General features: G+C 39.8%; 1 protein-coding gene across 1 annotated transcript in view; it reads right to left on the bottom strand.

Moving 5' to 3' along the window:
- Positions 1-25,453, bottom strand: part of LOC140478699 (uncharacterized) — a 75,920-nt gene that overhangs the window by 26,368 nt on the left and 24,099 nt on the right. The window contains exons 2-4 of the mRNA XM_072572002.1: positions 22,549-22,655; positions 12,989-13,064; positions 1,089-1,240 (exon numbers count right to left, since the gene is read on the bottom strand). Of these exons, the coding sequence (XP_072428103.1) occupies positions 1,089-1,240; positions 12,989-13,031 (195 nt within the window). The 5' untranslated portion in view covers positions 13,032-13,064; positions 22,549-22,655. The remainder of the gene's footprint in view (positions 1-1,088; positions 1,241-12,988; positions 13,065-22,548; positions 22,656-25,453) is intronic.

Below are 25,453 nucleotides of genomic sequence, written 5' to 3' on the forward strand. Positions count from 1 at the left end.
TATTTTCTCCTAGTGCTTCATTTAAAAGAACACGCAGGACTAGGCTCAAACATAGAAGAAAGTAAATTGGTAGATTGAGCCAAGGTCCTACAGTGGTAATGTTACCTTTTCTCTCAGTGATCTCCTCATTAAAGTACTGAGCCTTGGACGCACTCAAAATGTAAGAATTGAAGAATCCATAAAATCTGCTGCGATGAGGACATTTCTTAATGATGAGAAATATAACTTCTATTGTCCGTGGGATAAAGAAAAGGCTGCTTATCTGTGACACGCTGGCTAAGTAACCAGGTCCTACAATTAAAATGACAGTCAATCAGACATTTATTTTCCTATGTGAAATTGTATTTAAAATGACTTGTCACCCATGTTACTTATGTGCCATCAGTGCATTTTATTTGTCTTCCCATTACTTCCAGGTGTCTGGAGCTATGGTGGAAAAAGCCTGTTCTGTAATAGCCCTTATTCACCTGGAAATTTTAACACAGGAAGCATTTGGAGAAAGGGCCCAGACATACTGAGAGCACTGCAGTCTAATCCTCCTTGGCTGCAACTTCCTAAGGATCTGGGATTGCAGGTGATTGGAGTTGGAGGGACTTGGCACCTCTGAAGTGTCCTGCGACGAAACTTCTGGGGCGTAGGGGCGGCAGGAACTATATGCGATTCTTCCTTTGTCTGGGTAGCCTCCTTGAGAAGAATGAATATCTAGAGTGAGGTCTAGGACCTTTGACCACTCTTGCTGCTGCTGATGTTTAGCAACAGGGACTACGGTGATAGACAGCAGAAATGAACCTGTCCACAGAGACAGCCATATGCACACATGCTAGGACATCGCAGTACTGACAACCATTAGACACTTCAATCTTTGGTTCAATTTACTGACAGTTTCTAACAAACCTGTCTGCTGTTCCTAAGACTGCCCAAGGATTTCCATAAAGTTATTAATGGCTGACACCACAAGTTGCCTGTGCCTGTCCTTTGGCAGTCCTCCGAGTGCCAGCAGCCTGGAATGTTTCTTCCTGACCAGCTACAGAGACATGATGATGTGCTCACAAGGTTGTATCTGAGCCTAATCTAGACAGAGCACTCACCGAGGTGAAAGTCTCTAAACTGGTGAAGGGTGCAGGACAAAGGCTTGATACTACATCCTCTGTGGAATCTCTGGCTTCTTCGTCAGAGGTAGTGGAGAAGCTGACAGGCTGGTTCCTTTGGGGTGGCAGATATGTGGGCACTGCTGGTTCCTCTGTAAGAATAGAGCAGCCTTTATTTGTCCAATCAGGAAAGAAGCTTGAGCATCTTAAGAAGTAGTTCACTATAGTGAGAATGGGAGAGCAGCACAACACAAAGAATTCTGGCCACATTGCTGCCTGTGTTGGGCCTCTTTGCCTGTTAATGAGACATTTTCTCTTGCAATGAGACAGGAGGGATTGACTGAGATGCAAATGGATAGAAAAATGTTTACCTTCATAGAATCCCGACAGTGTAGAAACAGGCCATTTGGCCCATTGAGTCCACACCAACCTTGTGAAGCGCATCCCTCAGCTCTGCTTTGCCATTCAATAAGATTGTGCTTGATTTGATCAAAGCTTGAATTCCACTTTCCCATCTGCACCCTATATTCTTCAACTCTTGAGGATCAAAGCTTTGACCAATCAAGAAAAAAAAAGCACACCATTGAACCATAATCCTTAGCAACAGCAATTAGTACCTTATCTATTTTATCAGTGGCCCAACAAAAGGGCAACTTGAAGCTGGTGATGAGAATTAAATATAGACATTCAGTATTTTCTTGAATTTCTGGACTTTTAGCCAGTCAGGATTTATCAGACAAGAACTTCACTGATCCCCTCAAGGCCTCACTGGCACTCCCATACACCTGGGACTCACTGGCCCAAGACCTTCCAAGGAGCATCCAAGAAGGTGTGAGCACCTTGAGACTTGCTGCCGGGAAAAAACAGAAGCCAGACAAAGACAGCGTAAAGAACACGGTTCTACACCAATGGCCCCCATCCACCCCTTCTTGTGTCCATCTTATGCCCCAAGCGTAACAGAGCCTGTGGTAGCCACACTGACCTGTACAGCTACCTATGGACTCACTTTGAGAGTGGAAGAGAGTTATCCTCATCTGTGAGGGGCTACCGATGATGGCACAGTATCTCAGATGCAGTTTCACCAATGCCCCGTATTACTGAAGCATAACCTCGATATTCCTTATTCAGTGCTGCTGGCAATAAAATATAACGTTCTACGAGCTTTCCTGATTACTTGCTGTACCTGCATACTAACACTTCTGCGAATCAGTATCTATGGATTCTCCCGGAGAGTGAAAGACATTCATCTTCGTCTCTGAGGGAACATCAATGAGGATGATTTGAGATGCATTTCATAGAATTTCTTCACACAATCCATCTGCGCAGCAAGCAGTTAATTGTTGCTAAAAGTAATTTTGCGTTGGATTATGCATTATGTTTCATTTCTTATTGAAGGTTGTCAGGGTATTTTTGTCTTTCAGACATTCCCCTAATTTAAGACCAGCTTGTAAAAACTGCACTTTTCTTCCTTACACAAAGCCTCAGTTGTCCTTACACCTGTAGATTCACTTCCCCGGAAAGTTGAGAACTACCTCACGTAATCATTTGTTGAGAAGGAAAAGTCAATGAACTTATTTATGTAAAGCTTTTCTAAAGTTTAGAGAAACTCATCAATTTTTGCTTGGAAGGTGGCAAAGCCCCTTTACCTTGTCTGAGTGTAAACCCTTTTCACCGTTCACACCTCCCTGAATCTCTACGTAATATCAAATTGGGCGGCATGGCGGATCAGTGGTTAGCACTGCTGCCTCACAGCACCTGGGACCTGGTTTTGAATCCAGCCTCGGGCAACTGTCTGAGTTTGCACGTTCTCCCCGTGTCTGTGTGGGTTTCCTCCGGGTGCTCTGGTTTCGTCCCACAGTCCAAAGATGTGCAGGTCAGGTGAATTGGCCATGCAAAGATTGCCTAAAGTGTTAGGTGCATTAGTCAGAAGGAAATGGGTCTGGGTGGGTTACTCTTCGGAGCGTCAATATGGACTTGTTGGGCTGAAGGGCCTATTTGCACACTGTAAGAAATCTAATCTAAGCTCTTTACAGCAAATGAACACTTCCAAAGTGTAGCCTTTTGCTATTTTATAGGTGAATACAACTGAAATTTGCACACAAGGTCCTGCAAACAGTAAATGAGCAACAAATAACTAGTTAATTTGATACAGTGAGCTTGATTGAGGGATAAATGCTTATCAGAACACACTAAATGCACCTGTTTATTGAACTTGGGAACTTTTACATTCACCTGAACAGATAGGCAAAATGTTTGTTTAAACATGGTACCCATAACAGTGCAATATCTTGCTGGAATATTTGTCTGCTTCCTGGTGTGGATATTAAACCCATAATCTTTGGATTCAGAGGTGAAAGTATTCCCTCTCGGCAAGTTGACACTTCAATTGTTTTCTGTGGGTGATTCTATTTTTAAATTTTCTTTCAGTCTCAATATTTTTCTTTGCAACTTGCAAGTTCACCTGACCACCCAAAAAATAACTTTTATTGGGAGTTGTGAAGTAGTTTTATATTTCACAGGTTCTTTATGATGGACAAACCCTTCATTGTTGAAGAACATTTAATTTGTAACTCAGTACTATGTCCCGAATACCTGTTTGTGTGAACAGATCGCCACAGGCGAGTTAATTTATAGATGTGAATGAATTTCCAAGCAGATTCTCCTGCCAGGCATGAATGGGTGATATACTACTGAGAACACTGTGAGCTCTTCTGGAGAGAAAAATCACAGAAGCCCTACAGTATTGAAAGAGGTCATTCAGCCCATCAAGTCTGCACCAACCCTTCAAATACCATCTCACCCAGATCCAGCCCCATACCCTAGCACATATATCATAGCTAGCCCACCTAACCCTGAATACTATGGTAGAATTTAGCACAGCCAATTCACTTAAACCACACATCTTTGGACTGTTGCAGCAAACCAAGGCACTCAGAGAAAACTCACAGAACAACTTCCTGGTACTCAGTGTCCAATAATAGTTGAAAGGTGTGGCGCTGGTAAAGCACAGCAGGTCAGGCAGCATCCGACGATTAGGAGAATCAACGTTTTGGGCATGAGCTCTTCATCAAGAATTTCAGTCAGATTACAAGGACAGATATTCTTGATGAAGGGCTCATGCCTGAAACATCAATTCTCCTGCTCCTTGGATGCTACCTAACCTGCTGTGCCTTTCCAACTTGACACTTTTCAACGCTGATCTCCAGCATCTGCAATCTAATTTTTTCCAATAATAGTTTCCTTGTTGAGCTACGCCCTATTGTTTTCCTTTTTGCAGACAGTGCACTCTTCTTTCCAGCTAGTAACTTGGGAGACAGAAGTGGGGGGTGCAAGACAGGCTGCCATCTCAGTCTGGAGTCCTGCTCGCTCTCTGGAAGTCCAACAGCAATTGACTTAATTAGAAAGCAAAATTGCATACTTAAGCCATTTAACAAGCTGCAATTTCAGTCATATTACAAGAACAGACATTTCAGGCTCTGATGGGTCATCTTAGTGTCTAATTGGAAGATCATTAAGTTAATAGTGTAGCTTTGCCTCCCTCAATAGAGTTTCTAGTGAGAGGTGAAAAGGTTACTGGAATACCATTAGTGCCTATTTTAGCAAAATGGGTTTTGATGTTTTATTTTGTGCAGAATTGGCTGGAGGCAGATGGCTTATCTCCTATCCCTTTTGTGCCAGCTTTAGCTGCAATGTATGCACAATGCTGGGTGTTCAGAAATTCTTAGAAATTACGATGATTAACCTCAGTCATTTTGTGTACAGCAGGGTTATTCACTATTAAAAAAAACAGGATTTAAACAAGAGAATACAGAAGAGAACACATTTTTCATCAGGATTTTTTTTCCATGCCTTCTGACCAATACAATATTTAAATGTTGTCACAATTAGTCATTGTGTTATCTATGACAGCAAACCTTAATGATCAATTTCTCCCAAAAAAACAATTATTTTGAAGAATGGTGCAAAGCAATTCTGGCCATTCATATTACACAACATCAATACCAAAATAAAACAAGTATGCATGTTACAGGCATTATGGAAAAGCTCCAGTTCAGACAGGCACATGAAGAAGCTCTGTGTTTTGAATCAGCTCAGCTGTCTGTACACCCCATAATTCACTATTTTGTGTTCTATATGAATGATCCTTGCTTCCTTCCTTCTATTGGTTAACACTTACTATCATGCTGTCATACGGTCATAACATTGTTCAAAACAAAAATGGGGTTGACAAAAGTGTGAAATGAAGGAAATTTAAAAGGAGATAAAATACACATTTCCTGACATCAGACAATTATGAGGATGCAATTTGTAAAATTATTAGTGGAATTTACTTCTTTAAATTGCACAAGGTTAACTGAATATTCAAGCAACTCATACTTTTCCCATTTTTAACACAATACGATAAACAGGATCATATATTTCTTGCTCCATTCAGATTTATCCATATTAAAGCAATCACATTTCAAATTCATTCATGATGATGTATTAAAGGTAAATGCTGTGCAGATGAACTATGAACTCCAACCTTACACTGCAAAGTCATTTGTTTGGCCCCTCCCCCATCATGTTATTCTTGTCTCTGTTGGTGCAATTTATTGAAAATGTTAAGAAGACAAGAGAAGTAGGTTTGACCAGAGACTATAAAACATCTTGCTCCGGTGGTCTGACTGCTGATAGCCTGAACTATAACTCTAATCTCAAAGGAAACAAGAACTGTTCTTTCCACTTTAAATAGGCTGACATTACAGAATGTAACAAATTGCCAACAACTGTTCATTTATCTTTTGCTTAAATTACTGCAGCTAACTTCACTGCTGTCATCCCTTTTCCAATCATATTTTCAACTTTGTGGCTATCTGAAGCAGGTCATACAAAAGTGATCTCCATCCAGATCTGTTGTCAAAGCTGCTTCCTTTCCTGTAGTTTGGAGAATTTCAACAAAAGAATCTTATTTCTAATATTTCCATCATTTGCTCCTCTGAAAATGGAGTGTCCTCATCTTTCAAACTCAACATAGAAAGTACAGCAGGGCAGAAATCTTTTGTAATGAAAATCTATAAAGAGCTACAGCGCAAGGGACCAGTGTGTTGTACATTGGAAAGGTGGGGTGCTGTTTGACCCAGTGACTTTACACTGATCTTAATCAGGAAGTCAGGGCGAAAAGGGTAAGCAGGTCAGATGTTTCCCTGCACAGAGGGATACAAAATTAAAAAAAAGTCATTTATCAGGTTATTTCTAGCATCCAGGTTAGAGGCAACACAAATAATGCAGAGACTTGGGCATTTCTCTCTGAGCTTCTCTGTTGAGAAATAGTGTAGCACAGGTCATGTAAAATAACTAAGGGGCGGGGAAGGAATTTTCAATGAGAAATAATTGACTTGCTAAGAATTTCAGTGTTACAGGAATTGCAAGGGAAGTATGAAATATTAAAATTCTAACAGTCCTTTTCTGTACCCAATGATTAACTCTTCTAGCATACATGATTTTTAATTTAAAATTTAACTGCTTGGCATGTTCCAAGTAAACAAAATTAGCATGTCAACACTGAGGGATGGAATCAGTTTGAGTATTGGAATGCACTCCCACATCACAGGACTAAGCTTTTACTGTTTTATAATAATGTGGCTTATCCCCAATCTTCGAAGAGCATCCTCTAGCACATCACTGCGATCCAAGTTGAACTGGAGGATGTTCAGCTAAAACAAATGTGCCCAACTGTACCCATAAAATTTGGTGCTGGTTAAGGAATTTGTTGAAGATGGAAAAGTGATGGGTTCAAAATGGAAGGAGCTGTCTCATAGCAATGGACAGATGTTCAGTAAGAGATCTCTGAATTTCTACAGAAAAACAAGCTGAGGAGTTTCCCTATCTGCATTTTTTTATTGCTGAAGTAGCTGAGGTTCTGGCCTCTGGTTACTAGTCTTATAGTTCAAACATAAATATTTCAAACCTGTGATATCAACTTACTTGGATTTACACAAAAGATGCCAAGCTACCTTAAATGCTTAAACTCTGGATTCAGTGTAAAATTGCAATCTGTTTTTCAGCTTGATTGTTAGTCTCACCTTTGTACGACATTTATGAACTATTTTCTCTCTGCACGCCCCCCCCGCCCCCACCAATGATCTTTCAGCTCACCTGTCAAAGATGAAGAAAGAGATTCAGAAACTGAGTAAATTGAGAGATGCAATAGCAACAGTCAAGGTCTATTAAGATTCCTTTTGATATTGTATTTTCTATAGTAGCTATTTTTAAATTCAAATAACATTTCAAAGCTGATGCAAAGTGACATCAATTTTCGGCTCCTTTGTTATCTGATGCACCAATGAAGTTGCCGTTTGAATTTCATTTGATTTCCTTCCTTTTAATTAAAATGCTGAATTCATAGCTACATTGTATAATACTCATAATTTGTTCAGTGTACATGATCATAACATTCAAAATCCTGTATAATTTGTTTTCGGAATTTATTTGCACAGTGATTAATGATCAGATGTAGAATTATAAATTAATTTATCTTGATTTAGGGGCATTTGCATCAGGGCCAAAAAAGTTAATTTTAGCCACCTGCTGGGGAGACCTGATGAAGTGAAATATAGATCATTAGTCAGGGCAGCATATTAACTTGGAACAAAGTTTCCATCATTTAAAGATATAACAAAAGTCAACAAATGTTAAAATGGCTTTGAAATAAATTTCATTGGAAAGGATATGCTTTATTCATTTTCACTTGCCGAGCAATGGAGGAATAATATCACAAGAAATGATTATGTAATCACAATTCAAACAAAAGGTTTGAGTTTTATAAGAGTTATAAATATAATGTGAACCATGAATTTAGATTTGCAACCTTTAAAATATTACTTTTAATTATGTTTAATTGATTCTAATTAGATATGCTTAATGTTTGCAAATACAAACATGTGTGCAGAACATATATGAAGCAATTAATCTGTGGGTATTTGACTTTGACAATTCTAAAGACAGCTCATATCTAAACAGCAACCATTACAAAGATAACAATTAAGTAGACTAGAATAGTGCCTCACAATAATTTGCTTTTCCTCTAGAACCTGGCTTTGAATCTAGTCCAGAATGATAGGTTGAAGGTTTACTGTGACAGCTGGAATAGTCCATGGTGAAATGAGTTTGGCAGTGTCAATTAAGACCCTGCTTGGCACAGAGCTGAGAAAACTGGCTACAGTAAAGTACTTATTGGTAATCACTCCGTGAGGAAGTATTAAGAGTTGACAATGGTGCAGGAAGAAGTTTTTGTTTAATGCTAACCCACATTTTTGAGCAGAGTATGAGATGGTTTACTTTATATTCACCAATTCAAGTGTGAATTCACCATGGATGATCTCATTTCAAGCTCGGTCTGAATGCACACATTTATTGGGTAAGGAAGTCTAAACCTTTAACTGTACAAATCTAATCTAGCATAATTTAATGTGCAGTTGGTATTAAATCTCTAATTGAAATTCTGAGAGTGCTAGTCTTAAGAAAAGTTTCCCCAAGCCCTACTTTTAGCCTCATTTAGCCTGTAGGCATTAAACTGAAATCTACAGCTCAAATTATGTGGATAATAGCCTTAAGTAGGGTTTTTTGTTCCCCACCAAGGCTTGCAGTGAAAGAACTGATTAATTAAGAATCAGCAGAAATTGGATCCTCATTAAGTGACTCAAACATGTCTTGTTTTAAATTCCGAGCACATATAAGTAGCCAACTTAGTGCAATTTAGCATTTGCAAGTGTGACTTGTGACAGTGTTAGAGCTAAATCTTTCAAGGCATCAATGAGGGAAAGGAGGGAAGTGTTTGTTTGCTTTTGTCTAAACAAAACAGCTGATTTGTGATAAATGTTAGTCTTTAAAGTACAAGTACGATCTGTGATATGTTTCTCTTTTTTAAAATAATTACCTTGTGTGATGATGCTGCGACTTTCAAGCATATTTTGTCCGTTTTTTTTAAGAGGTTGTAAAGCATAGGCGCCAAGCAGGCTACCAGAACCATCAGAGTAAACAACTTGTGAGGCCTTGGGTTTTTTAAAAATCAGCCTGAATGGGTGCAGCCAGTTCTCTCAAGTAAGGCTTTTTGATTTTTTTTACCATCAGAAGCTGTTGGAGTCTCAAAAGTGTCGAAAGCTTCAGTGACTGATTCCTAGCTGCTCCCCTCTTAAATTTCTCTTGATGTTTCTTCTTCCTGGATTAGAGAACTACATGTAAAAATCTGTGTGTGAATTTGCCTTTTTGCCAAGGATGTGTTTATGGGATATTACTATGTTAGAATGGTTAATGTGTAATGGTTATCGTATCTATTATTTGATTAAGTTTTCCAGTAGTCAAGTTATTCTAAATGCCTCTTTTGTTTGTATTTTAACTATAATGTTTAAATAAATTGTGTTTTGCTTAACGTTGAGTGATTTGATCAGTCACATCACATCTGGAACACAGCACATTCTATCTACCTTTAAAATAAGAAAAGATTAGGATCTAGGCTACCCTCTTAAAATATTTTATGGAGGCCTGGTCCATAACACTTGCCAGGAATAAGGTTGATACTGTTTTTAAAAAAAACACTACAGACAAGGGCACAGCAGAGCAACTATACTGATTGATTAATCAGTTATGAAAGAGATACATCACTGGTCAGGTGATGTATTGTTCCTGTAACATGTGGGAGCTGTGAGACACCATGATTGCCCAGAGTGAACACCTACAGCAGCTGTTTACAGACCAAGGAGCTTTGAATATTGAAGAGCTGGAGTCAATGCTGCAGACATTTCACCAAATCAGAGGAAGGGGAAATTTACCTGGACACTTTGCTACAAGAGGTGGTCACACCCCTCAGTTAAGGTAATTTGGATTTGATTTGTATTCAAAGGCAGGAATGTGAGACTGGAGATGAGTCGGCTGCGGGTAATCAGTTAAACTCAAAGCTGAAGAGGCCTGAACTTCACACACTTAATTCAGGCACGTTTGCTCTGGATCACACTGGTATCCAGGAGATCCCACATGCAACTCTTCAGACTTCATTAAAATCGTTGCATAAAATGCGCTGGGAATTCAGTTTACAATGAAATGTGTGTTGCTGATTTTACATTTTGGCTTATACAAAGAGGATCAATCAGTTAACCTTTTTTGCGGAAGAGTAAAAAAAAATTTAAACAGTTGAATTTCAGTTTGTTTTGTTTTTAATGACACTGGGTAAGCTGCTTAATTTAAAACCAGTAGCACAGAAAAAAATTATCCCATGCAGTAATCTATGAAAATATGATAGGCCAAGAACTAGTTAAAAGTAAAAATTAACAACTTTATTTCTTAAAGAATAACAGAATAATTAAATAACAACTATTTACAAGTCCGTCCTCTAACCTTTTAACTTACCTTCTATAATACGAGTCCAATAAAGCTCCCAATTAAGATTTCCAAAACAACACAGTTCAAAACCAGGCCATTTTCAGTTTTCTCTGAAATCCTGTCTTTTTCTTCTTGGGAAGTCTGCTTCACAGGTTACTGATCGATTAAGGTACCTTTTAAGAGAGCTATTTTCTGGGCAGTGTGCAGATATCTCCTCTCAACTGTTCAATTTTCCCCTGTTGCATTACGTCTTATTGACAACACTTGGTGCTGTCAATGCTAGCTTTTAGACACTCAAAGGTATAGCACACCCACATCTGCATAATATAAAAACATGTTTTGAGTTGAAAATATAATGGGGTTTCCATCAAATCAGTAGCTTAATGTAAATCAAAAACTTGCCCTTTACAAAATAAGCATTGCTGCATATCAAACGTTGCACATCTGCTAAAACTTGAATCTATGCTCACAATATACCTGTCTTTGCTTTGAATGTTCTCTACTAGACCTTGATTAATCTGTGCCTATTATCTAATTATTAGTCTTGGTAAAATATACTGTTTGAAGCAAAAAACTGTCTGTGTGCATAAAACTGTTACTTACCCTAAAGATAGTTAAAATGGCATTCAGTTCACTTTTTCTTATTCAAATGTGCAATGCTGAACTCTCTCCAATTAATGAGGAACTGAACCTTATTTTAACTACAAATTTGATTTAATTGTAACTGTTCTTGTATTTTCCTGCTTGACACTGGAGTATTAACATGAATATGCTTACAATTGTATTTGATAATCACCTGTCTTAGTTTGATCTCAATAATCCTACTACTGAGGTTTAAAAACCTATTTTATAGGTTTCAAGCTGAAGAGTGAATTTTTAGATGCTAATCTCAGCAACAAATAACTCTTTACAGGGTTTGGCATTACTTTCAGCTCTGCTTGCCAATTAGTAGATACCAGATAATTAAAAATGCAGCAATAACCAAGGTAGATCTTTCCTCTCTCCATTAGCTGGATTGGAGTTTATACTTAAGCTTCTACCTATTCCATTTCCCCAAGGTTTTTAACCTGCATTTTAAAAACATATTTTCACCTTCCTGCCCTAGAAGATGAGAAAAATGATGCGACAGGGACACCAAGTATTACAAAGGAGGAAACGTAGTTCGGTTTATCTTGCTGTCTTCGATGTTTCTGGCTTGTCCCCATCAGCTCCAACCATTTGTTCAATGTATACATATTTACAGTGTCAAGTGGCAGTCTGTTAAACAGTTTAACAACTCAAGTCTACCACCTGGATACTGACAGTTATGTTGGTGCCAGTACACGACAGTATCCTGGGTGATTCACCACCTGCTTTTCTCCTCCTCCTTACCCTCTGGGAAGTGGCTGTCATTGTCCCCATGATGCACTTTAGAACAGAAAGTCACTGCGTGGGACCCTCCTGCATCTCAGTGGTACAGCATGTTGATGCATCTACTTGTGCATCCATTATGCTACTTATTTTTCTACAAAAGATTTCTTTCTCCATCTGTGAACTAGTTGACTTTCGCTGCACTATGTACCTCATCAATTATCTTGCACCAACATAAATTATCTATCTGCAACTACAGCAGTCTGTGAATAATTTTACAAATAATCAGTACTAGACATTCCATCTTGGATGCACAAAAAGGGAACTCAGATGAATACATGACGGAGAGAGGAAAACAAGGTTTTGCCGATACAGTTAGATGAAGAAAGGTTGGTGGAGATTGGTGTCAAGTGTAAACCTCTGGTCTTATGCAAAAGACTGTGCTTGATGTAAACATCCGCACAAGGTGGCTGAACTTATTTTCATGACACTTCTTTCAGACAGAAATGAGCATGCTAGTTGAAATCCAAGAATCTGAGATTATGCAGGTTTACAGAACAAAAATAGATTTTTAAAAAATGAGATTCTCCTTTGACTACTTATGTTGATAAATAGCTGAAGGAGGACAATTCGGTGTGTTAACAATTTAATTAAAAAATTCAGCAAATTGCTTGTTCTATTCTGACAACTCCGTTCACTAACATTAGTGTTAAGATGTATTTCATCTCTTCTATTGCTTGACTGCATTTATGCTGGTGTTAGAAAAGCTGTAACAAACTCAATAGAAATCTGTTTATGTATCTGCAAGGATGAGGTGAAAAAGAAAATACTGTGACAAAATCAAAGTCGCTACATTAGGCAATGCCCAAGATCGGTGAGCATCACAAGGAGCGATTATTCCTTGTTGTGCTGGCTGCTCATTAAGATAACGGTCGTCCGCAGTCCAGCACTAACAGCAGAGCATGACTTAAAGCTAGCCTGAACTGTTACATCTTCCTAAACGTGATGTAGCAGGAATAATTTGAGAGGCTGTCATTAAGGCCATGGTCAATTGCATGGCTTAAACTGAAAATCACAATATGTTCTGGTGCAATGCAGCTTCTCAAGGCCACTTCACCTTCATTCAGCAATCTGTTAAGATGCACATGTTGCAGATGATTATAACTATGCTCTCCTCCCTCCCACATACTCACGCCAACTATGCCTTTGTTTCCAGATACTCCGGACTAGCTGCATCGTGTCCAGCAAGTAGTGTGGAAAACTGAAGGGCTAAAGGAAGAGAAGACTAAGAATGAAGAAAGACTGCCTCTCAACTCTCCTTGTAACCAGCAGCTCAGATACTGGTTCAACATTTTACAGTGTAGCACATAGTTTGGATTTGCATATGATGAGTTTTTGGGTAGTCATAGGCAGCTGGAGCAGAAGGAAAGGAGTTCGCAGGTGCCAGATCCCAGAATGCTGATATTTCAGTTATGTTCTACAGCAGCAGACTGAGATGAGGTTTTGGTGGGCCAGTAAGTACAAAATGGCTGATGCATGTGCACAAATGCTTTTTAGTACATTTGCAAGCCTGTCAGGCAATCTGTTTTCACTGTTAAGAATCATGGAGGATTCTGGCTCCAATTAGCTTTTCAGACAGATCCTGGAAATCATTTTTCCAGAACGGAGGTGGTCAGTTCCATGAGAATAGTGGAGGACTCAACCATCGGCTAATGTCTAATGGCAGATGTCTCAGCTTCCATTGCAGCATGGGCAGTGGCTACATAATGTTAAGTGTTGCAATGAAAATTCCTGCTCAAGTCATGAAATGTTGCCATGCAAGCTCAGCTTGGTTCATGCAGGTTCAGATTACTGTCATCCTCGCTCTGGATATCAGTCCACCAAAGGACTTTCAGAATCTGTGTTGCAAATACACTCCAACAAATTATTCCAACAACTGCATCCTGCCTCCCACCTAGTAGAATGGCAGTGCAACTTGGAGGACAAGCTTGCTGTCCTCTCTCGGGATGACAGCTTTCATATTCCTATCGCTGTCACTTTGCTAGCATTCTTGCTGTTGACTATCTGTCCTGACTATGATGGCTGCTCATGCCAAGGTGGTGCAGTTGGAAGCTGACCCAAATTTACTTGATTATGTCCTGCAGACATTCTGGAGTTGCCTTCACTGAAAAGCAGCAGCTGTGCTAGAGCCTCTGAAGTAATACTGAGTGGGTGTATATGACAGGCAAAGGCACTTGCGAGATATTATCATTTCCTTTGCTTGTAGGATCCGTGAGATAAAATATGAATTACAATTGTCCAGAACAGGACAACTGTCTTTGTTACCACTTTGCACTGGTAATTGTCATCAAGACAACATGAGTGTTATATCAAATTTAATTCTGTCACTAGGTAGCTCGGAAATTTTCATCTCTCCATTTCCAATGCCAAAGCATGTTGTGACTCAGCTTATCTTTTATGCCTACTCTTCTGACGTGTGTTCTGTTCTCCTGTAATGAGAAAAAAAACTCAGCATATTAGAAATGGAATGTTTTCAAGGAGTTGGACAATACTTATGGAGGTCACTGTGCAGGGCAGGCATAACATTGCACTAAGGTGACTGTGAGAGAGAATAGTAGATGTTGATAGGGGGACTGTGAAGAGGTGTTGAGATGGAGAAGAATGGTACACCTTCAAGATGTGTTAGTGTAAGGACTGATGTTCAGAGTTAGGTTGAGGAAGGCAGAGGAGGGTTAGGGTTAGATACACATCAAATATACTTAAATGTGCCATATCACCTAATTTTTCCTGTCCTGATTAGGTCAGTAAGTCTCTTCTGGTATCGTATCCAGTACCATGGCAGTACATTCTGATTTCTGACTTTCTGAGCAACTTTCATACATGTCATCTCATTTTCTGAGACAGGCAGCAACTCTAGAAAGGTATCATTTTGCTATCGGTTCTGATTCTCCCTAAAGACTGCTCTAGTGATCCAGGTTTGATTCTTGTAGTGTTTTGCTTTTAAGTAGTTGACCTAAAATACTGTGGACCCCTATCATGCCCACTCACTATCTGATAAGGAAACTGGGAGGGCAAATGCAAAAGCTGGGTTTAAAAGCCACTGACAATACACTGCTGAAACTATCAGTTTCCTGCTATGAGCAGATGTTAAAATTCAACCCTCTGGGGTTAAGTTCAGACTTTTACAAATTGCTTGTCATTTTTCAGCTTGACAAGAAATCAAAACCTTTGTCACTGATGCTCTCGGGATCTCCACTCCCAGCAATTGATCAATTGGCTACTGTCCTCCCATAAGGGCACTTGATTGCAACTGCCTGACATGCTGACAAGAGACTACTCCAACAAATCATAACTTTCACCTCTTTTTCACCTTCACATGGTCCAAATCTCTCAGATCATTCATTTCTTGGACACACTGTCTCAATAACTAGGGATAGGTGACCAATATTCATTTCAAGTTCAATAATAGCCATAGCTACCTCAACTCTACTCCCTCACATCCTGTTTTTGTCATTGATAACAATGATTTGGATGTGAACATAAGATGTATAGTTAGTAAGTTTGCAGATGACACCAAACTTGGAGGTGTAGTGAACAGCAAAGAAGGCGACCTCAGATACAGCGGGATCTTGATGAGATGGGCTAATAGACTGAGGATTGGCAGATGGAATTTAATTTAGATAAATGTGAGGTGCGGCATTTTTGGAAAGCAAATCTTAGTAGGACGTATACACTTAATGGTAAGGTCCTAGGCAGTATTGTTGAACAAAGAGACCTTGGAGTGCAGGTTCATAGCTCCTTGAAAGTGGAGTCGCAGGTAGATAGGGTAGTGAAGAAGGCATTTGGTATGCTTTCCTTTATTGGTTAGAGCATTGAATACAGGAGTTGGGAGGTCATGTTGCGGCTGTACAGGACATTGGTTAGGCCACTGTTGGAATATTCAATTCTGGTCTCCCTCCTATCGGAAGGATGGTGTGAAACTTGAAATGGTTCAGAAAAGATTAACAAGGATGTTGCCAGGGTTGGAGGGTTTGAACTATAGGGAGAGGTTGAATAGGCTGGGGCTGTTTTCCCTGGAGCATCGGAGGCTGAGGGGTGACCTTATAGAAGTTTATAAAATCATGAGGTGCATGGATAGGATATATAGACATTGTGTTTTCCCTGGGTTGGTTTAGGGTGCGAGGGGAAAAATTTAAGAGAGACCTAAGGGCCAACATTTTCACGCAGAGGGTGGTGCATGCATGGAATGAGCTGCCAGAGTAAGTGGTGGAGGCTGGCACAATTACATCATTTAAGAGGCATTTGGATGGTATATGAACAGGAAAGATTTTGAGGGATATGGGCCATGTGCTGGCAAATGGGACTAAGTTAGGATAGCTGGTTGGTATGGATGAGTTGGACTGAAGGGTCTGTTTCCGTAGTATACATCTCTGACGCCATTCAATTCTCCGAGATTTCTCTGTTTACATTCTGACAATGCGATCTTTCACAACTGAGTTTTTGATAGTCTTCCTTTTGCCTCAACTAAGGATTTCACTCAGTGTTTGACAAGACCCTTAACTATACCTGACCCAGTTCCCACTTACCACCTCTGCTCCCTCACAGAATTCTGATAAAGGTTCCTCATGTCCTCGCCTTCCACCCTACCAACGTCCAAATTGAAAAAAAAAACCAACAATCTGTAATTTCTGCCACCACCAGCAGGATTCCACCACCAAACACATGTTCCCCTTCTCTCTAACTTAAGCATGCCAAAAAGACACTTCCCTCCTTGGTTTATTTTTCAATACTTCCAAAACTTTGTTACCGCTCCACCACACGTTTCCATAGAATTGCTGGAGGTTTAACATCTACCGTTTTGCCTCCTCTGTCTCCACTGTGGAACATTCCAAAGCTCTTTCCAAGGAAAGCAGCAATTTTTCTGCCTCAAAGTTAGTATTTTGCATTCATCCTTCACAATAAGATGTCCACGAGACCACAGGAAATAGCAACAGGAATAGACTCTTTAGCCCCTTGAGCCTGCTCCACCATTCAACAGGATCATGGCTGATCTGATTCTTCACATGCCTTTTTTTTGCCCTTTCCCTATAACCTTCTTCCCCTACTGATCAAGAATCTATCCAATTAAACCTTAAATATACACAAGATCTCTGTCCCCACAATTCTCTGGCAAGGAGTTCCAAAACCCTCAGAAGAAAATTTTCCTTATCTCCGTCTTAAATTGGAACTCTTTTATTTTCAGTAAAAGCAAATTACTGAGGATGCTGGAATCTGAAATCAAAAAAAGAGAAAATGCTGGAAAATCTCAGCAAGTCTTGCAGCATCTGTAAGGAGAAAAAAGAGCTGGCGTTTCGACAAAGCTTTGACAAAGGGTCAGTTAGACTCGAAACATCAGCTTCTTTTCTCTCCTTACAGATGTTGCAAGACTTGCTGAGATTTTCCAGCATTTTCTCTTTTTTGGTTCCTTTATTTTGAGGCTATGCCCTCTGAGGGGGCACATTCTTTCAGCATTTGCCCTCAAGCATATAAAGAATCCTGTAAGTTTTCAATGAAGTCACCTCTCGTTCTTCAGTGAATAGAGTTCTAACCTTCTTAAGTAGAAACACAATTCCTCCATACCAGGGATCATCCCAGATAAACCTTTGTGAACTTCCTTCAATGAAACAACATCTTTCCTTAAAGGGACCAAAACAACTCAGTGCTCCAGATGTGATTTCACCAGCACCTTCCACAGTCGCAGTAAGACTTCCCTACGCTTATACTCCCACCCTCTTGAAATAAGATCTAACATATCACAAGCCTTCTTGATTGCCCGCTACAACTGTGGGCTAGCTTTCTGTATTTTGTGTACAAGTACCCCAGGTCCCTTTGTGCTGCAGCCTTCTTCATTTAAGTAATATTCTATTCTTTTGTTCTCCTTTCCAAGATTAACAACTTCACATTTTCCCATCTAATATTCTATTCGCCAACATTTTGTCCACTTTCCAATATCTCTGCATAAACTGTTTGTATCTCATTCGCAGGTTTTTGATAAGGGATAGCATTACAGCTGTACTGAGGGAGGATATTCCCAGAAATTAATCCAGGGAAGTTAGTTGGGTGGAACTGAGAAATAAGAAAGGGACTTATTGGGATTGTATTATAGACCCCCTAATAATCAGAGGGAAATTGAGAAGCAAATTTGTAAGGAGATCTCAGTTATCTGTAAGAATAATAGGGTGGTTATGGTCAGTGATTTTAACTTTCCAAACATAGACTGGGAATGCCATAGGTTTAGATGGAGAGAAATTTGAATCAGAAAATTTTCTGAACAATTTGTGGATGTACCTACTAGAGAAGGTGCAAAACATAACCTACGCTTGGGAAAAAGGGAAGGCAGGTTACCGAGGTGTCAGTGGGGGAGCACTTTGTGGCCAGTGACCACAATTTTATTTGTTTTAAAATAGTGATGGAAAAGGATAGACCAGATCTAAAAGTTGAAGTTCTAAACTGGAGAAAGGCCAATTTTGACAGTATTAGGAAGAACTTTCAAAAGCTGATTAGGGGCAGATGTTCACAGGTAAAGGGACGGCTGGAAAATGGGAAGCCTTCAGAAATGAGATAATGAGAGTCCAGAGATAGTATATTCCTGTTAGGGTGAAAGGAGAGGCTGGTAGGTATAGGGAATGCTGGACGACTAAAGAAATTGAGAGTTGGGTAAGAAAGGAAGCACATGTCAGGTGTAGACGGGATAGATCGAGTGAATCCTTAGAGTATAAAGGCAGTAGGAGTATACTTAAGAGGGAAATCAGGAGGGCAAAAATGAAACTTGAGATAGCTTTGGCAAATAAAGTTAAGGAGACTCCAAAGGGTTTTACAAAGACATAATGGAAAAAAGGGTAACTAGAGGGAGAATACTGCCCCTCAAAGATCAGCAAGGTGGCCTTTGTGTGGAGCCGCAGAAAATGGGGGAGATACTAAATGAATATTTTGCATCAATATTTATAGGACATGGAAGATATAGAAAGTAGGGAAATAGACGGTGACACCTTGAAAAATGTCCATATTAGAGGTGAAAGTGGTGAGTGTCTTGAAATGCATAAAGGTGGATAAATCCCCAGGACTTGATCAGGTGTACCCGAGAACTCTGTGGGAAGCTAGAGAAGTGATGGTTGGGCCTCTTGCTGACATATTTGTATCATCGATAGTCACATGTAAGGTGCCGGAAGACTGGAGGTTGGCTAACGTGGTGCCACTGTTTAAGAAAGGTGGTCGGAATAAGCCAGGGAACTGCAGACCAGTGAGCCTGACCTCAGTGGTGAGCAAGTTGTTGGAGGGAATCCTGACAGGACGTATATGTATTTGGAAAGGCAAGGACTAATTAGGGATAGTCAACACAGCTTTGTGCGGGGGAAATCATGTCTCACAAACTTGATTGAGTTTTTTGAAGAAGTAACAAAAAGGATTGCTGAGGGCAGAGCAGTAAATGTGATCTATATGGACTTCAGTAAGGCATTTAACAAGGTTCCCCATGGGAGACCGTTTGGTAGGTTAGATCTCACTGAATGCAGGGAGAACTAGCCATTTGGATATAGAACTGGTTCAAAGTGTTGGTGGAGGGTTGTTTTTCAGACTGGAGGCCTGTGACCAGTGGAGTGCCACAAGGATCGGTGCTGGGTCCACGACTTTTCTTCATTTATATAAATGATTTGGGTGCGAGCATAAGAGGTACAGTTAGTAAGTTTGCAGATGACACCAAAATTGGAGGTGTAGTGGACAGTGAAGAAGGTTACCTCAGATTACAACAGGATCTTGATCAGATGGGCTAATGGGCTGAGAAGTGGCAGATGGAGTTTAATTTAGATAAATGCGAGGTGTGGCATTTTTGGAAAGCAAATCTTAGCAGGACTTATACACTTAATGGTAAGGTCCCAGGAGTGCTGGTTCATAGCTCCTTGAAAATGGAGCCGCAGGTAGATAGGATAGTGAAGAAGGTGTTCGGTATGCTTTCCTTTATTGGTCAGAGTATTGAGAACAGGAGTTGGGAAGTCATGTTGCGGCTGTACAGGACATTGGTTAGGCCACTGTTGGAATATTGCATGCAATTCTGGTCTCCTTCCTATCAGAAGAATGTTGTGAAACTTGAAAGGGTTCAGCAAAGATTTACAAGGTTGTTGCCAGGGTTGGAGGATTTAAGCTAAAGGGGGAGGTTGAATATGCCTGGGCTGTTTCCTTTGGAGCATCAGAGGCTTAGGGCTAACCTTATAGAAGTTTATAAAATCATGAGGGGCATGGACATCTACTAGTAAATAGGCAAAGTTTTTTTTCCCTGGGATTGGGGAGTCCAGAACTAGAGGGCATAGGTTGAGAGTGAGAGGGGAAAGATACTAAAGAAACCTTAGGGGCAACTTTTTCACGCAGATGGTGGTACCTGTACAGAATGAGCTGCCAGAGGAATTGGTGGAGGCTGGTACAATTACAACATTTAAAAGGCATCTGGATGGGCATATGAATAGGAGGGTTTGGAGGGATATGGGCCGGGTGCTGGCAGATGGAATTAGATTGGGTTGGGACATCTGGTCGGCATGGATGAGTCGGACCAAAGGGTCTGTTTCCGTGCTGTACTTCTCTGACTCTATGAATCTACGCACCTACCTTTCCACCTATTTTTGACACCTGCACCAAATGTTTTTGGTACATTCACTTCTTTCCTCCAAGTCATTAAATATATTGTAAATATATATTGCACAGCACGGTGGCACAGTGGTTAGTACTGCTGCCTCACAGCGCCAGTGACCCAGGTTCAAATCCCACCTTGGGCAACTGTCTGTGTGGAGTTTGCACATTCTCCGTGTCTGTGTGGGGGTGCTCCGGTTTCCTCCCACAGTCCAAAGATGTGCAGGTTAGGTGAATTGGCCGTGCTAAATTACCTGTAGTGTTAGGTGAAGAGGTAAATGGGTCTGGGTGGGTTGCTCTTCGGAGGGTCGGTGTGGACTTGTTGGGCCGAAGGGCCTGTTTCCATACTAAGAGATCTAATCTAATCTAAACAATTCTGGTCCCAGTTTTGTGGAAACCAATTCATCATGGGTTGCCAATCAGAAAAAAAACCCCTTATTCCCACTTGCTATTTCCTGCCCATGAGCCAATTCTCTATCCATGCCAATAAATTACATCCAACACCTTTTAACTTATGACTTATCCTTTTGTGAGGTACCTAGTTGAATGCATTATGGAAGTCCAAACACAGCACATCTACTAGTTTCCCTCCATCCATTCTGGCTGAGACTTTCTCAAAACCCCGATGCTTTAGTCCTTGCCCTGCTACAATGTTCTGGGAAACAATGGAAGTTCACCTTATCTTGTGAATGAACACTTTGTGTACTTAATAATGAAATCAACATTTCAGACTTTGTATTTTGTTCTCCAGTTGGTTTTTTTGTTTTCAACCAGATTCATTCATTATTCTGCCGTTCACACTTGTTCTGAACAAATGGTTTACTTTCTGTTTTTAAACTTCATTACATCATTGTCGTTCAATCTCCCCTGCCCCCAACTGTATCCTAGATCCTTCCTTTTGTTCCTTCTTTCACTCCATCCCTTTAAAACGACTTGAAGTTTATCACATTTCTACTTAGCTTCAGATCTGAAGAGTCATGTTAACTCAAACATTAACTTTGTTTCTAACTCTGTACAGATGCAGTTACTTACAGAATACAGAGTATTTCCAGCCATTTCTTTTTTTTCCCTGTCATATAGCTCCCTGTTTTCATTGACCTTAGTTGAAATGGATAACTTAAATAGCGATATACCTCCCTGAGAACTTGTCAAAATTCTCAAGAACTTGTTCCAGCAGCTCTAGTCTTAATTTAGAAAACAAAATGCTGGATTTTTGGGAAATAATTTTTGGAATCTTGAATCTAACTTTGTATCAGTGATATGTAATAATTCACCTCTGGACAAAAACAAAGAAACTGGAATAAGCCATGTCTGCATTATTGTGGGTACTTATTGCAGTGGCACTCTTTAGCCATACAAAATTTTGGTCTGCATGTAGTGGTCAACACTGTATTGAGTTTTGGTGGATGCTTAACAACCTCACTAAGGTACATGCTCACTATAATTTAATTTAATTACATTACATATTTTCAAAGCAATTGTGTGAAAGCAAAATCCTTAACACAGGAAGTTCAGAGTGTTCATCAATTTAATATTTGGGACCACATCACCCCTCTTTTGTAGAATACCTTAAGACATTTTCCTGTGTTAAACTAATAAATAAGTTCAAGCTCAGGGGCACCTCTGAATTTTAGCTATTGTTTGATGCACTTAAGTTGAATACTTTTCATAGCGTTACTATCAACTGTTTCAACTGATCATTGACCAAATGGTGGTACCCAAGCAATGCCAAATATTTAACGTGACAAGAGAGCATTCTATAATCTATAACAAAATGTACATTTCTAAGATCAAACAATATTACTGAAAAACATAACACATACACATTATTCTATATAAATGAGTAGATAATGAGTTACAAAAAAGTCAACTGCATTTGAGTTATTTAACCATCAACACTTTGAAGTTGTTTTGTTTAATAAACCACATCCTGAGGTGTATATATTAATTTTCAGAGATTATTAATGGTTTTATTAACCAAGGCTTAAAATTAAAAGCAATTAAATTCTCAAATACAACATTTTCCATTTTTTTCCCCCACAAACCTCATTACATCACACCAGTCAATTTCAACAAATTTAATGTCGTCCCCTTTTACCTTAATAAAATGAAGAACACAAACTGCGAAACTGAGAGAACGAGGCCAAAGTCCTATTATGAAGACCAATGATATGGGGTTTGAAGAAATACACTCAAATGCAACACCTGCAGAAAATGTACAAAAAATTAAAATCCTTTACTTTATACAGTCAAACTAGAAACCTTGAACCGATAACTTCATATTTGAAAATATGTCACATCTTATTTAGATGCATTTTCAGCCAATCCAAATTCTTGCAAGGTCAATTAAACAAAACCAGCACTAAAAAAAGAACGTCCCTTTGTGCAATATTAAACACAAAATGTTTTTGAATCGTTAAGTTATCCAGGTTCCAAAGCATCAATCCTGCCAATTTGACAGACAGAACATGCTAACAAAATACAGAAGCCAACAATATTAAAAGGGTTAAGTACACACTGAGAGCCTCTTATTGTCTTTGTGTTGATGGTGCTATTATATAGATTTGGAAGAAATGGCTAATTTATTATGATACTGGATTAGTGGTGCTGGAAGAGCACAGCAGTTCAGGCAGCATCCAACGAGCAGCGAAATCGACGTTTCGGGCAAAAGCCCTTCATCAGGAATTCCTGATGAAGGGTTTTTGCCCGAAACGTCGATTTCGCTGCTCGTTGGATGCTGCCTGAACTGCTGTGCTCTTCCAGCACCACTAATCCAGTATTTGGTTTTCAGCATCTGCAGTCATTGTTTTTACCTAATTTATTATGATGATGAGTCAAACCTGAATTAGTAAGCTTTTGTTCTCTTTCAGTCCCTTTGTGAACCGAAATCTTAAACAACTTTGAAAAAATTAGGATCTTAAATTCTGAAAGTAGATGTCTATAATGTAGACTATATAAATTGTGTAGAAAACTTAAAAATCCAGAGAAGTACTTGAATTAATTTGAGACAGCCAGAAAAATCCAAGATGTTCAAACTTGTAAGGTGTGATTATAGGATCAAAATCAGGAAAGTTTTCACCAAAAAAAAACTGATCAACATTTGAAGTCTTAGTGTCCTACAGCAAGGAGACTGGCCCTTAGGCCCATACTGGTCTATGCCGACCAAAACGTCCATCCACGCTAATCCCATTTGCCTGCACTTGACCCATATCCTTCTAAACCTTTCTCATCCATATATTTATGCAAATGCCTTTTACATCTTGTTAACGTACCTGCCTCAACCACTTCACTGGCAGCTCATTCAATATGTGCACCACCCTCTGTGTAAACAAGTTACCCCTCAGGATCCCATTTCTTCTTTCCCCTCTAACCTTAAAGTGATGCCGTCCAGTCCTCGATTCCCCAACCCTGGGAAAAAAGACTGAGTGCATTCACCCTATCCATGCCTCTCAGGATCTCAAAAACCTCTATAAGGTTCCCCCTTCAGTCTCCTATGCGCTAAGGAAACAAGTTCTAGTTTATCCAAGCTCTCCCCATAACTCAGACTATTCAGCCCAGGCAACATCCTTGTAAATTTCTTCTGCAATCTTTCTAGTTTAATAACATCCTTCCCATAACAGATTCTGGGTAATCCAAGATAGAGGACGGGAAAAATGTCTGGCTGTAACAGCTTTATTATGGTTTTTTAGGTGCTGGAGATGATTTCCTTGAATTCCAGGAGCAGCAATTACTGTTTCATATACTGTTGTATTGTTTTGGAACTTTGGGAAAAAAAAGTCAAAACAGCAGCAGCTTTAAAAGGGAGAAGAACAGATAAAGGAAGCACATGGTGAGGACAGTGCAGGAGAGAGAGAGAGAACCTGTACAGTTACTGCCTTTGCTGTTTGAATTCATGTGTCACTGGACATCGGAGTGCGTCTGGGAAAATTAACAAACAGTAAAATTCACAACTAAACTTGGAGGAACCTGTTTGGGCGAAGTTCACAGCACAGAATCAGGTAAGTTAATCGTTGTTTTAAGTGTGTTCAACAGAAATGCTGCAGTAGTGAGTAGAGTAGGTTCTTTCTTGCTTGTGTGTTTTTGGAGATATGTCTCTTGATTAAACTTAAAATACACACCATAACTATTAATTTAACCTGGGGCAGTGTTTTGTAGAGGAATAAGACAGTGTTTTTTCTGGGTCTGTAGATTGTGAAGGAGCAAAAATGGCCGTTAGTACAGTGACATGTACTTCTTGTCAGAAGTTTAAAGAGAGTTTAAGGGATACTGCGGATTATATCTGCCATAAATGCTGTTGAACGCGAATCTTATCAGATCGAATGGATCGGTTGGAGAGACAGAGGCATAGAGGAACTTGCAACAGCAACAGTATGTGATGGATGGCAGTTATAGGAAGGGGGGAAAGTCTCAGATACAGTCACATAGATGGATTAACTCCAGGAAGGGTAAGAGAGGTAGGCACCTAGTGCAGGAGTCTTTTGTGGATATACCCATTTCAAACAGGTATGCCGTTTTGGGAAATGTAGGGGGTGATGGATTCTCAGGAGAATGTAGCACGAACAGCCAAGTTTCTGGTATTGAGACTGGCTCTAATGCAATGAGGGTTACGTCAGCTTCCAAGAGATCAATTGTGTAAGGGGATTCTGTAGTCTGAGGTACAGACAAATGTTTCTGTGGCCAGCAGCGAAAAACAGAATGGTGTGCTCCTTCCCTGGTGTCAGGATCAAGGATGTCTCAGAGAGGGAGCAGAATATTCTCACGGGGGAGAAGGGCCAGCAAGAGGTCATTGTCCGAATTGGAATCAACGACATAGGAAGGAAAAGGTTGAGATTCTGAAGGGAGATTACAGAGAGTTAGGCAGAAATTTAAAGAGGAGGTCCTTGAGAATAGTAATATCTGGATTACTCTCAGTGCTACAGGCTAGTGATGGCAGGAATAGGAGAATAGAGCAGATAGATGGCTGAGGAGCTAGTGTATGGGAGAAGGATTCACCTTTTTGGATC

This window comes from Chiloscyllium punctatum, chromosome 6 (assembly GCF_047496795.1).
Source record: "Chiloscyllium punctatum isolate Juve2018m chromosome 6, sChiPun1.3, whole genome shotgun sequence".
Classification (NCBI taxonomy): Eukaryota; Metazoa; Chordata; class Chondrichthyes; order Orectolobiformes; family Hemiscylliidae; genus Chiloscyllium; species Chiloscyllium punctatum.